At 38.1% G+C, this 14,714-nt stretch overlaps 1 protein-coding gene across 6 annotated transcripts in view; it reads left to right on the forward strand.

The window, feature by feature from the left end:
• Positions 1 to 14,714, forward strand: part of grip1 (glutamate receptor interacting protein 1) — a 303,900-nt gene that overhangs the window by 256,973 nt on the left and 32,213 nt on the right. For all 6 annotated transcript variants that reach the window (XM_053688172.1, XM_053688170.1, XM_053688171.1 and 3 more), the window contains exons 12-14: positions 6,990 to 7,176; positions 9,393 to 9,538; positions 11,379 to 11,459. In XM_053688172.1, the coding sequence (XP_053544147.1) occupies positions 6,990 to 7,176; positions 9,393 to 9,538; positions 11,379 to 11,459 (414 nt within the window). The remainder of the gene's footprint in view (positions 1 to 6,989; positions 7,177 to 9,392; positions 9,539 to 11,378; positions 11,460 to 14,714) is intronic.

Consider the following 14,714-nt stretch of genomic DNA (forward strand, 5'->3'; position numbering starts at 1 on the left):
CATTTCCATTAGGGCTGGATTTTGTATTGTGCCAGTATCAGTATCTCCTAAAGGCACCAAAATTAAATAAATTCACAATCAAATTCTACCTCACAAAAGACATGATACCATTAAGTGCGCTTACCAAAGATGATTATTCTTGAGCTGGACGAAAGGTACGATGTACTACGTCACACACTTGTTTATCTCAGGCCACCGAACTGGTGCTAATGCGAGAGGTTTCTGATCGTGCTACCCAAAAACGCCCTGTATAATCCCTCCTATACGTTTCATTACTCTGTTCGGAAGGATCATACAGGCTAAAACATTTCCAAAGGGATGATTATGGAGAATGTCTGAATTCTGAATAATCGTTAAATGATGATGGCTATTGGATCAAATAAGATGATGTGAATTTATTTGTTCGTTAAATGTTAATAATAGTGGAAGTGCTTGGGTGAGATTATTAATGGAGTAATATTGTAAGATAACCAGTTTGTTGAACTATTGATATTTATGTTCTTTAGGGAATAGAGGGAGAGAGAGAGAGAGAGAGATGGAATGACTACATTTAGTATTCTGCTCTTGGCTCTAATATCCCATGCCATGGAGCGAGAGGAGGGAAATGACACCTCTGGCTAGCCCATAATTAGATCCTGTAAGATATTTCAGACTGTTCAGTAAAGCGCCTTGACTGGCACAGCTCGCCCCCTCTGCAGCAGATAATTACCCCAGCCACATGGTCACATCTCAGATAGCTCCTTCTTATCACTAAACCTAACAATAAACAGGAAGTTGGGCTGGAGGAAAATGGCAGCACTAATCACTAGTCCTGCTTGGAAACAGCACTCTGTCAGGAGGCTCCTCATTTGTTTCTTTTCCCTTCTTTTCTTTCTTTGAAACACCGAGTTCAGGCTCACTGGATAGGTAAATGGTGGTTAAGATGCCAATGGGGTGTGGGAGGAACATGAGGTTCAAGGTGGATGAGTGGAACTGGCCTTTCATTCGACTCAGAGGGCATCATTAATTCCTTTGCAAATGAGCAAGTTGAAGTGATGCTGTAAACCATTCAGGTTGTATAAACTGTCAATCATGTAAAGAGTAATGAATCTTTATTATAAAGTTTCGATTTTCTGGGTAATTTTACCGCATACACCATTTATAATGTGCAATCCATATATAATTACTTGACAGTTTTGTTGTTCTGGCTAATTAGTTCCGGATCTGTTGATGATGTAACACGCAGCTATTCAAAAAAAAAAAAAAAACAGCAGAGCATCCAGTTCTCCAATTATATCACATTCCCTGAAATTTCAGGACTCTTCTGAAGTCTTATGAAATTTCTTGTAATCAGGCAACTTGAACAGAATTCTGCAGTGTTTGTACATAGAGCGCCTTGCATAAATACTCGCCCCTTTGTAGCATTGAAAATAAATTGGGGTTTTATGCCACTCAAGACTATTTTTATTCGTTGTTTTTTTTTGGGGGGGGGGGGGGGGGTTATCAGCATTTTGTCCATGTCACCAATTTATTTTAATTCCAGGTTGTAACACTACAAAATGTTGAAAAGTCCAGGGGGGATACTTATGCAAAACACTGTTATGCAAAAATCGCTTTTTATATATATATATATATATATATATATATATATATATATATATATATATATATATATATATATATACATATACATATACATATACATATACATATATGACAGGTCATTGAAATATTTGCTTCTTTCTTTAATCCACCTTTTCAAAAGGTTCACCCACTTTTTCTGTCATTGACATCTCCCCATCACATGACGGCTAATGAGTAACGTATATCATAGGGCAGCATAGCACAGAGAACTATTTCCTGCTCTGAAGACAGCGTTGATGTAGAAGTTCAAGTTAAAGTGGGTTTTTATTGTCGTTCCTCTATATAGCGTGTATACAGCACATTGGAACGAAATGACGTTTCTTCAGGACCTCGGTGCAACACAGAACAGTATGCAAGACTACATAAAGTGCAATACACGACAGTGTGAGACGAGTGCAAGACAATAAATACACAGAACTTGGACTGTAAACTGTAAGCTATCGTGTAATGTAGCAGCACATGTATAGCAGCAAAAATGACTTCCATAATATAAAGTGACTGATGCAGCTATGTTCAGTGCAGTGGTATGAGTCTTACTGGGTGTAGCTAAATAATCAAAAACAACAGCAGCAACAACACAATTCTCTTTTTTTGCGCTTGAATTGTGTCCAGTCCTGGCTAGCACATCATCACGATTTAATCTAGTTAATTATTTGTAGAAAAAGTAGAATTGTGACTATGTCTAATGATTGAATAATGCGATCTGCTTCGGAAGGCATTCTGCTTATTCCTACAGTGAAAAGTTGAGATCTGATTTTAATCAAAAGCTCATTCATGGTTTTCCAAATAAATCCTATAATACAGAGATGTCTTACTCATTCTATATGCAGTCTATTCAAGTCATATAGTCCTGTAATGATGTCTGCTCATGATTACTGTATAAACACAAGCCGCTAATAATAATAGCCACTGATAATGTGTGCAGAAGTGGAGGGAGAAGCAAGAGACGATGCAGAGGAAAAGTACCGAGAGACAGAGAGGTCAGGAAGAGGATGCAGAACAGCTAATTCATCATTTTTTTAAGCCGGGCTTGATTCACATTGTTTATAACAGAGTTGTGGAGGTACTATTATCGAATGGGTCTCTAGAGGCTCTGTCGTCTCCGGCTCACAGGGAGCAAATAAAGTGTGCAGACACTTCGTTTCCAACATGACAACAAACCTTTCCAGACTAGAGAGACATTCTGCAAGTCACCCATCACAGAGTCCTGATGCTGACACTGGCCAGTCATGATGCAATAAGAGATAATAAAGAAGGTCACACTACTCTGTTGAAAGATCTCTCTCTCTCTCTCTCACACACACACACATAGTCAATAAAGTAGAGATGGGAGAGGATACACTGTCCTTTCCTAAAGCGTTTTATATAAATAAGTGCACACACACCCACTGTGCCTATAGAGCAGGCCTGTTAGTATAGCATCGCACAAATGGTATTAGCATTGCCTCATTTAACCTGGTTTAATTAATCGCTTCATTAACAAGACCTTCATCCACTGAATCCTGTGTCGTCTTAGACTGAAAACGTGAACCTCAATAGGGCTGTTGACCTTCAGGATCCAGGTTTTAAACTCTGGCTTAAGAACAACCTTGTGAAATTCAATCTACTGCCTCCTGAGGCTGCCATGGTTAATCATTATATATTTCCTTTCTGTGTTTCTGTGATCCAGCTTAATCACAAAAATCTTCCCTTCCTTCATCTCTTTGCTCCAGCTTAGCATAACATCTGTGCTAAATGTAGCATGACCAAGGTAGCAGCAAATCTCCTCCCTGGGAACCATTAGCACAGAGTAATTGTTTTGTATCTTGGGGTCTTCTCAGTGCATATTCCAGAATGTGCTATTTAAGGCATTAAGGTGATTTTGCAAAGCCAAATCTAGTTAAATATAAGTGCTTTTAAGGGCTGTGTTGGCTCTGCGCTGTCTAATCGCTATGAACTAGACTTTGCTCTTGGTCATTTCTAGGCTTCAAATGATGTTCCGTCATCATACGTCTTAATCCCGGGAAGAAAGGATTTTTGTTCTTATTATTTATTGGAGACAAAACTTATCTTCTAAATCCTCTAACACTGAGTTTCCAATCTGCGTCTGAGTCATGGATCAGGCTGTGAAACGCGTCAGTGCCAGAGGGTTAGAAGAAAAGCCGACTTGGCAATGATTCATCGAAAATCTGTGGCTGGCGAACCCTCAGGAGTAAATTTTGCAAAAATTTCACTCTCTGTTTTTCATCCATTTTGAAGTGTGCTGCAAAAGGGACGCTATATTGGGCACAGTCCTCGGTCCCGAATGAATGGGCTCTGAAAGAAGCTTCTGAATACATAAACTGTTATAAGAACAATTTAAAATGGCTATAATAAGAAAACAACTGATGTCAAATTCTGATTGTAGTGTTTTAGAAGGGCTAGCAGTGTTACAAATCCTTAATCAGGCTTCCGAGTTGAAACAATCATCATCGGGAACTAAATCTCATGGAGTGATGCGTTTTAAAACAATATCTATGACCGGCATTGGAAATCCAGCCTGTGTGAGTTTGTGCCACCAATCAAAGTGGCAAATGCTGGCAATGCTCATCAGAGCTATTCTGGATATATAACTTATAAAGAGCACAACCAGCTCAGCGCAAGTCAAAAGCCTGCTAATAGATTTCTTACCACGTCTGGTGTGTTAGGCATATAATGTTTAGGAGAGACCACTTCTGCTGAGAGAGACAATTCTTGATACTTACCAATGGCCATCTCATCTCTTTTGATGGATTAGATTCAGTCTTTGTTGTTGGACTTCAGCACTGAATTCATTGTGTACATAATCAGGGTTTTTTTTTTTTTTTTTAAACAGGGTTTTATTTCAGTTATGGAAAGATGTATTAAAGTTACGATTATGAAGCTTGGTTTCCAGTCCAAAATCACTTCAGCTGAAGTGGCTCACTTGACTTCTGGGTAATTATAAATCCCCACAATGTACCGTTTAGATGCCTACGTTGTAGTGGTCAAACCCTGCTTGGGGTTTTAATATTTCTGAGACACTGGAAGTCAGATATAAATAACAGTGGTAATTTGCCTTTATGGTGCCTTAATGGTGCCTTAAGTACTGATCTTTGCAAACAACTCACTGAAGCTTACTAAATACAAGCTCTGCAGGATTATTTGACAATTATTTGGTAATTTGCCCTAATACCCAGTCTGTCATGTTGTTTAGACACACTCTCTAACATGTTATCCAATCTGTATATTAGCCTTAGGGATCATTTATATTTGAGTTTAACCTGTGAATACGTGTATTATTCATGCGCATGTGTTCATATAGGTGTCTGCTGACGTACTTTAATATAATTGACTATTTCTAGATGAATACATTCAAGGTGTGAACTTCAGGAGTGTTGAATGTACTAATCCAGAAAGCACTCTAATAGAGAGAATGGGCAGAAGAACCACAGTACTGGATAGTTTGAGGCAATGTTACACTGATTTTTTTTTTCTTTCTTCCATTTCTTTTTTCACACATTGACATCTTTTCATATCTATTTTAAAAATAGACATCACTGTCATTTGACAGTTTGTAAGGGTGTGTAATTTAGAATATCGCACCTTCTGCCAACCTGGGTTCTGGGTCTTGGGTCTTGTCAACTCCAGTGTTACAGGATACAATTTCCTGTTCAAAGGTATTTGATGCACAGCATGTTGGTGATTTTCTGAGGCATACATACATAGCTCTCTGCAAGCTCCTCTTACCCCTAAACCCCCTCTATGTGCAGATACCTTTAAGTGCCTAATTTCTCATGCTCCTTAGCTACTTTCATAGTACTGATGTGATTTTCCATCACAACTATGAGTTTTTGTTCTAGGATCTCATAAAATTCTCTGTTTAATCTATGGAAGGGTTTTCCCAAAGGCTCTCTGCTATGATAAGGTTTTGAGGATAATACTGTTCTTTATCAAAAGCCTGTATCGTATCACACAACTTTGGCAGACAGGCTCGAGTCTGTGGAGAGAGGGTACCATCCAATTCAGCACAAATAAGGTTATTTCTGTTGGAACCTTAATAAAATTTTAGCAGAGATCTCATTCACCTTTTGTGTTTATGAACTGTTTCTATAGTGAACATAAGATGGATCGTACACTCTGAAAATCGTTAGGTTAAAACTATACCAATTTGGAAACCCAGAGCTGGGCCAACCCCGGAAGGTTGGGGTAGGATATTGAACCAGCATGCGGGTATGTTACTGAAGTGTATATTTTTTATATCAGTACAAAAGAAGGTTCAAGTGTAAAAGCAGACTTGCTTGCCTAGAACTAACATAATATCATATCAAATTGTTAACTTGATATCATATTCATGTAAATCTGAAATCATGAGTGATGAATATCCTGTTACAAACTGTGAATTAGAATTTCGGAAAGATTATCAGAAATCAAACTCTGAATTAGAATTAACTCTGCTCCAGCGCTAGTGATAAATCATCATAATTTATACAGAGAAAATGTGAGTTGTGTTTTAACTAGATGGAATCAATGATTATAGTTATGTAGCAAACCAATACAGTTAATAATATTAACTGTAATGTTAACATATAAATTTAATATAGCCTTTAAAATGTTCTTACAAAACTCCTATTTATTACAAGAAACCAAATTCAGCTATATTCCATATTTCCGTTTCCTGTACCGCTTATCCTATACAGGGTCGCAGGGAGCCTGGAGCCTATTCCAGGGCTCCAGGCTCTGGCAGAAGGTGGGAGACACCCTAGATGGGATGCCAACCCATGGCAGGGCACAATCACACACATTCACACACTACAGACAATTTAGAGATGCCAATCATCCTACAACGAATGTCTTTGGCCTGGGGGAGGAAACCGGAGTACCCCGGAGGCAACTCCTGAAGCACGGGGAGAACATGCAAACTCCACGTGCACAGGGCAGAGGCGGGAATCAAACCCCCAACATTCGAGGTGTGAGGCAAACCTGCTAACCACTAAGCCACCTTGCCCACAAATTCAGCCATATTTTCCACTAAAATAATGTTAATTAGCATACTTTTAGTCAGCAGGCTAACACTGGCTATCAAGCCAAACTAGAGTTTTAAAAAGTTATTGCCCGTGTAAGGTTGAGCAAATACAGAAATCTAATATTGAAAGGTTCAACTAAATTATCAACTGAAATGTGAACAAAAACAGTTTTCTTTTAGTTCAGCCTTTTTCCGGTTGCCACTGCACAGGCACAGTGGACAATCAATGTTCCTTATTAGGTTCATATTGAGTTGCACATTATCAACCCGACTCCCTGACCCAAAAATAACCCAGTATTGCCTCAAGTATAAGAGTGTTTTGAGGGCTAATGTTGCTTTTTTTTTTGCATTCTCTTTATTGCAGTGTCTCTGGCCTCCAGCACTGTGGGCCTGGCCGGACAGGTGGTCCACACAGAGACCACTGAGGTGACCCTGGTCAGCGACTCCATCATGGGATTTGGAATTCAGCTCCAGGGAGGGGTGTTTGCCACCGAAACACTCACTTCACCTCCACTCATTGCTTACATAGACCATGACAGCCCAGCCGAGAGGTGAGGTCTCAGCACTGGCCCCAGGTCTTGTTTCATCTCAGCAAATTAAAATAACAGGTTTAAAAGTGAGCAAACTAAATCTGAAACGTGTAATTGTTTGCTTTATCCGTGCCTTTGAGACAGTGTTAATGTTTTATTTCTAATCTGAAACCACATTGCATTTATCTCCAATCTTGATCACATCCCAGACCAGCAGAGCTGTTACTGCATCAGCATCTTATCTTCCTCCGCTCGACTTTTCCCATCATGTAATTATAGCTATTTCGCTTGATACATTGCCGGGTGTCTGTGATAAGGAGACTTTCAGCCAGAATGTGGGTTGATTGAATGCTTAGCTACATGAGAGGCTAAAGATCTTAGCTGTAATTGCCCGGGTGGGCTTGTCTCAGGTGGCACCCAAATAAACAAACGCATGTAGGCACTGACAGAATTTCCGCCCAGATCTCAGAGTAATTACCAAGTCCTAATGACAGCTTTGGCATTAACTTTGGCAATTGTAATTGTGTTGATGGACATGAACCTTTTATTAATGAGAGATCAAGGACAGGGTAACATTTACACACAAGCATGTCTGTAGTTACTTTTCATGTAGCCTTCCTTTCAGTTAAAAATATGCAATTGGCTTCTTCATTTTTTTTCTGTATATAAAATTATTCTTACCAGTCTGAAATATATATTTACATTTAATATTGACTTACATGTTCCGCTGCACTCGTTTCTTGATGTTTCCCGATGAACACTTGATTAATTTGGTCTAAGTACAAGTATTTTCCCTCTGTCATGTGACTTGTAGTCTTAAAAAAAAAGCGTGTACTATATTATTAGTTTTTGCCTATAACGATTTGGAACATTTACAAGTATTATAAATGATGGTTTCTTACACGTTCTGCCAGACAGCATCTTCATTAATACGCAATTGGTTTCCTTTTGCATATATATATTTTTTTTATAATAAGCAATCCCAGCTTGTCAGGGGAGAAAAAGAAGTTCCCCTAGATTAGTCCAGCCAGACTTGAATCAGCAGGAAGATCACAGCTGGAGTTTGTTAGTGGAACACATTGAACATGGAGTTACACGTCTGGCTAGTTTAATTGAGGCTATTTATTATAAGCCAGGATTTTATTTGCTCAATACCTCCCAGGTCTGGTGACTGTGAATATGATGGTAAAACCTGTTTAAAAATATTCTTTCTGCTGAGTTGTCTTAATAATTTGAATTGTTTTTTATTACTTGATACAACCACATGTCAGTTTTTACATTTTGGAAGTATCGATTTTATTTTATTTTTTATAGATTTTACATGTAAAACTTACATATCCTTATATTCTCTCTCTCTCCCCCTCTCTCTCTCTCTCTCTCCCTATATATATATATATATATATATATATATATATATGTATGTATGTATGTATATGTATGTATGTATATGTATGTATGTGTATATATGTATGTATATGTATGTGTATATATATGTATGTATATATATGTGTGTGTGTGTGTGTGTGTGTGTGTATATATATATATATATATATATATATGCGTGTGTGTGTATATGTACACACACAGAGAGAGATAGGTAGATAATATAAGCTTTTTCTATTAAAAAGTCATTCAAACATCATTGGGTGTACAAACAGACTTTTGCACTCAGATGTAAACTCTCGTTGAAAGTACAGACTGAAGCACTTGCTCTTTTAGAAAAATAGTCAGCAACAGTGTAGCAGAGGGCCATTCCACCCGAAAGTTGATTATTTTCCAATAACAGCATGTCCAAAAGGTTTTATTCTTCTTGAACCACAGCCAGTGATTACAAATGTTTATTAATTAAAGCACAACGCACATTTTAAATTTGTTTTTAGTTACATTTAATGTTGTGGAACATCTGTAAAACAGGTTAGTTCCTGTTTTAGTTCCGTTACCTCACCATCCTCCTTTTTCTCTTTTGTGAAGTTAGTTAAGAGTCTTGCTCGCAAAGAAATTAAGTTTCAGCTTTACCTCTGGCGACATGCTGACACTGGAGAAGAATGTTAAATAAACATTTCCTGATAGAAAACTATAGCAACACCTTCTGACCAATCAGAATCGAGCATTCAACTCTGTGTGCTGTGATATATTCTAAGACATTTTGACAATACAGATGGTGTTAATCTACTGCTTCATTTCTGTCCAGTATCTCAGATTAATGAGTTGATTCCTTTGTGTTGGACTGTACGCAGGTGTGGAGTCCTGCAGATTGGTGACCGACTCCTGTCCATCAATGGGATCCCGACAGAGGACAGCACGCTGGAAGAGACCAACCAGCTGCTGCGTGACTCCAGTATTACCAGCAAAGTTACGCTGGAGATTGAGTTTGATGTAGCAGGTAAGGTCGCCCAGCATGTTCAATCAACAACCCATTCATGTCCAAAAATATCACTAGATTAGTGTATTATTATGTGATCCAAGCTGTCTGCCACCTGTTTACTGCTTACAAGTGATCGTTGTGAGCCTATAGGCAAACAGTGAATTGAACACCATCCAAAAGTACAATCTTGAGGCTGTGTGTTTGTGTTGGTGGAGGTATGAAAATGCAGAACTGATCAGTCACTCCCATGCTGAGCTTTGGCAGTGTGATCAGAGCCTGCATCCTGCCAAAAGCTCACCATCATAAACACACGGTAATTAATATGTGGAAGCTTAGCGCAAATCCTTTTAAATTTCTACATTTTATGTATATTTCTGAGTTTCCATACTGATAGTATATTCGACACTGATTTTATATAATGGACACAAACATCAGCTGCACACAGAGCAGAAAGAACAACTAGTAATGTACATATTTTACATGAATTCTCTGACAGGGTGATTTTTTTTATTTTTTGTAATTTTTTTTATTATTATTGTCACAAAGTTACACACTGATCCTTTTTCCTCACTGACTACGTTCACATGGACAGCAGTAATCTAATTATGGACCTTATTCTGAATAAGACAATATTGTGATTAAGGTGTTTACATGAGTTGCTTTTAGAATACTCCTTTCATGTTCAGGTTTTACATGTTATAGAACATAGAGCGATTAATGGCACACGTCATTACATCCCCACGCCACGTCGTCCGACGTTTCCTCCAGTATTTCACGTATCAACATACAGTTCGTCTTCGTTATGGTGCTGTATACAGTTTTGCGTTTCATTTTTAATTATACGAAAGCTTCAAGTGCAGTTAATAAATTGTCATGCTGTACGTGCAAATAGAAAACTTCTTGAAGCCGTGGTCTGCGTCCCGAACCATCTACTTACCTACTATATAGTAGCTGAGATACATGTATTTCTCCTGCTATATAGCAGGTAAGTACGTGGTTTGGGACGCAGCCGTGCTCTCTTGTTTGCCTTCAAACGGTTGAGCACTGCCGTGTGTGATCGTGTCCTGTCGTAAAATGCGGTGAAAACTCTCACACGACATTAATAATGTGATTACGGTGTGTACATGTCTGTAATACACGTCGATAATGCGACTAAAACAGGAATACTCCACATGTCTTAATTCAATTTGCGTTTGTTTCGAGTATGACTTTAATCGGATTAAGGTCATCAATAATCTCTGTTTACATGCTACTTTCTCAATCAGAGTATTGGGTTAATATCGGATTATTGTTGTCCATGTAAACGTACTGACTGAGCAGACACGGTGTTCTAGATCTTCTAGAGAACATAGGCAGGAAGAGAAATGATTTGACCTTGGCTTTGCTGGAAGGTTTTTTGACCATGATTCTGGGGTGCTTCAGCACACAAAGAATGTGCTCTGCTCCTAAAGGAGGAATGAGCATTTGAGTGAGTGCTTTAAAAAAAAATCCATGGCCTTCATGGTGCACATGTGTAATTGCAGTCCATCAGAGGGCAGTCGAATTTCCTTGTATGGTGCTTTGATGCTTTTGGCATCAGCTGAGGTCCTTTGTAGCTTTGCACTCAGAGAACAAGGGGACACTTTGCTCCATTAGTTATTGCAACCTTCTCTTGCTCCACAGTAACCTTTATAAATCTGCTGTGTCATGAATGTCTGTGATGCTGTCAGAGAAAAGAATTGGAGGATTTGTTATTTAAATTCTGAACACTTTTCACTCACTCGTGTGTGTTTTCTCTTTCGATTTGACATTATGGTTGTAAGTGATATGGATGTATGGTACTCTTTATTGCTGCACCCTGTCTTTTTTTATCCTTTAGAGTCTGTTATCCCAAGCAGTGGCACATTCCATGTGAAGCTACCGAAGAAGCCAGGAGTGGAGCTGGGCATCACCATTAGCTGTGAGTGTTTGGTTCTTTCTCCCATACAAAACGTCAATACACGGATCGCCTCATTAGGGGACCTAGCACCAGTGGTGCGTAGGTATAATTAGTATTGCTGACAATTCTGTAGTATGAACTGTAGTATAGATGCTAGATATCAGGTCTGAGAACATGTTTGACACTAGCTGAGTAAGCCTGGTGTTAGGGGCCATGGTGGTTAAAATCTTATTTTTAAAAAAGAAGGGGTGCACCAAATAGACCCATTCATTTGTTATTAATAATGCACTATGTAGCTTATTCATTTTATGATGGTTATTCAAATTAGCATCAATGACTGGCCTATTTATATGAATTCAACAGACGCTGGTTGCTGTAACTTTATAACAATAAGAATAATTCAAACAAATTGCTACAAATGACCAGCAACAGCATTTATCCCAGGACTGTGAGTGAGTGAAAACAGACTGTAAGTGCTGTAATTAGCTTATTTATTTTTCTGTTAGTAGCTGCCCGGTATACTGGTCATACGTTTTTACCATGATTGGTTTTGTATGAGCCTTTGAATATATAATTCTTTGGGCACAGCCACTTTCTGGAAGCAAATGATTTTGTGATTAATTTCCCAGAAGAAATTTCTTGAAATGTGCATTTCTCCTGAAACACTGAGATTTTTCAATGTGCAGCACAATGCTAGGCTGTACACACCACACACACACACACACACACACACGCACACACACATATATATATATATATATATATATATATATATATATATATATATATATACACACACATATATACATATACATACATACATACACACACACACACACACACACATATATATATATATATATATATATATATATATATATATATATATATATGTATAAGGTTTGAGATAAATTATTAACTGAATCTAAAGACTTCTAGTAGATAAATTAGGAAATGTAATTAGTTTTTTTCCATCATATTTGATTTATCAAAACATGCAACCCTCGTGATGGCGTGTTCTGACTTGTGGCAATGACAAAATGTATATTTTGTATTAAAAAAAAAAAAGTATTATACAATGACCCCAGCTAAGGTGGTACTAAATTAATCACGTAAGAATCTCTATTGGTTTACAGCTGCCCCGACTTTTACCCCATGCCTAGTGATCAGAGAGGCAGTACATAGTAATACAGTGACTTTTGTATGTCACTGCCTCCTCTATGTTTCACACTCCCCCACCGATGCTTAAATTGATTTTAATTGCTTATTTGCCGCGGTGCCTGGGAATGGAAAATGGAAAGATCTATTAAAGGGCTTTGCTGTAAGCAGGCACTGAGACACAAAGCATTTGTCTTTGACAGTTTCAGACATGACTCATTACAGAATTACACACTACAGGCTTGAATTCTCCAATTATAGCTACAGATGGTATTTAGAGAATGAATTATCCACAGATGGACCTTCTGCGCCAGTTATGAATTTAGTACATGATCTAGAAAAATGGCAGTGATTTTATTTTTATCACATTTAAATATTTTGGAAGCCAAATATAAATAGCAGTATTCTTTTACTTTTCTCAACTTTGAGGTTCTCTGAATATTTGTTTGCCTCACTACATTTTGTAAAAAGCAGACCTTATTAATAGTGAGCATTAAGTCATTGCCATTGAGCTCACTTTGTCTTTTTTCCCCCACCGTTCCTATCTTGTATTTACCACCTCTTTAATTTTCAAGAAGGTCATTCTGAGACCGAGAGAATCACCTGTAATGCCTTTTTATCCTCTGGCCAGGGATGCTCAGTGTTCCATTCCTTGCCCTTCATGATGAATGCTCATGGCCTTAACCAGAAGTTTCATCACTACATATATACTCTAACACTGCCCGGTCAAGCAAAGATAATTTATTGCCTGAGCACATTCCATTCTCATTACATTTATTGTATTCAATTATGAGGTAATGCATTTGTGTTCTCCTGAAAAGCGTAAGTCTGGTATAAGCTAGGTGTGTGGAGCTAGGTGTATTTCAGGTATTTTAAATATATACATATATGTATATATGCGGCTGTGGCTCAGGTGGTAGAGCGGGTTTTCCACTAATCGTAGGGTTGGCGGTTCGATTCCCGTCCCACATGACTCCACATACCGAAGTGTCCTTGGGCCAGACACTGAACCCCAAGTTTCTCCCGATGGCAAGTTAGCACCTTGCATGGCAGCTCTGCTACCATTGGTGTGTGTGGGAATGGGTGAATGAGAACCAGTGTAAAGCGCTTTGGATAAAAGCGCTATATAAGTGCAAACCATTTACCATTTACATATTTTTTCTGTGGTGTATTTAATGAATGTACATTTTTTTGCCAAGGTTTTTTTCTTCCTTGTTTTTTCCTTGTTTTTAAATTCCTATGGGTAAGATTGTTAAATCAGAACCCTAAATTTAAAATTTGAACCACGTTTATTGAAATTGAACACGAGAGCGTACATGAAATGAAGTGAAGTGAAGAGACATGGAGTAGAGTTGGAGTGGAGTCAAAACAGAAGATATGAACTGCAATGAGGTAAATGTAACGCTGGGCATGTACGTATATTTGGTAACACTGGGCATATATTAAGCATTGAGTGTTTAACATCACTGTAAAAAACTAGCCATTTAAGTAGAACATAAAAACTTTGACCACTCTGAAAGTGTCTACTTTTCTTTACTCCGGGAATCGTGGATGCTTCACCATCGGCATAATTTACATAACATCTCAATTTTTGAGATTTGAATATATGTGGGCTTTTAGCAACTGTCCAACCATCTGTAGTGATATTTAACCATCTGTAATAGAATAAGGTTTCTATGAACACACCAATCTGGGCTATGTAGGGATTTGAATAAAGTGAACCATTTTGAAAATTTTCAAACTCTATAAAGCGCCCCATTAAAGAAACAAGCTGTCCTTATAGGATTTGCTGCACTACCTCCAGCAAACTTTAGGATCTTATGTAAAATATTCTCTTAGCTAAGCTTTCGACATTGTCTAAGCTCTCAGACCCACACTACCCTTTCAGATACAGTATATAGGAAATCTTACTTTCAACAGTGGAACAATGAGTTCTCTAGAGATACATTATACACCCTAATTCTGAAAGACGTGATAAATACCAATTTTCCAGGGTACATTGTGTCACATGGAAGATCCTTCTAATAAACCTCCTTCAGCTGGCTCACAGCCAGCCAGCCATGTTCACCGCTTGTATGTTTGTGTGACGGCTAGAGAAAAGAGGGAAAGCACAACAGG

This window comes from Ictalurus punctatus, chromosome 19 (genome assembly GCF_001660625.3).
Source record: "Ictalurus punctatus breed USDA103 chromosome 19, Coco_2.0, whole genome shotgun sequence".
Lineage (NCBI taxonomy): Eukaryota > Metazoa > Chordata > Actinopteri > Siluriformes > Ictaluridae > Ictalurus > Ictalurus punctatus.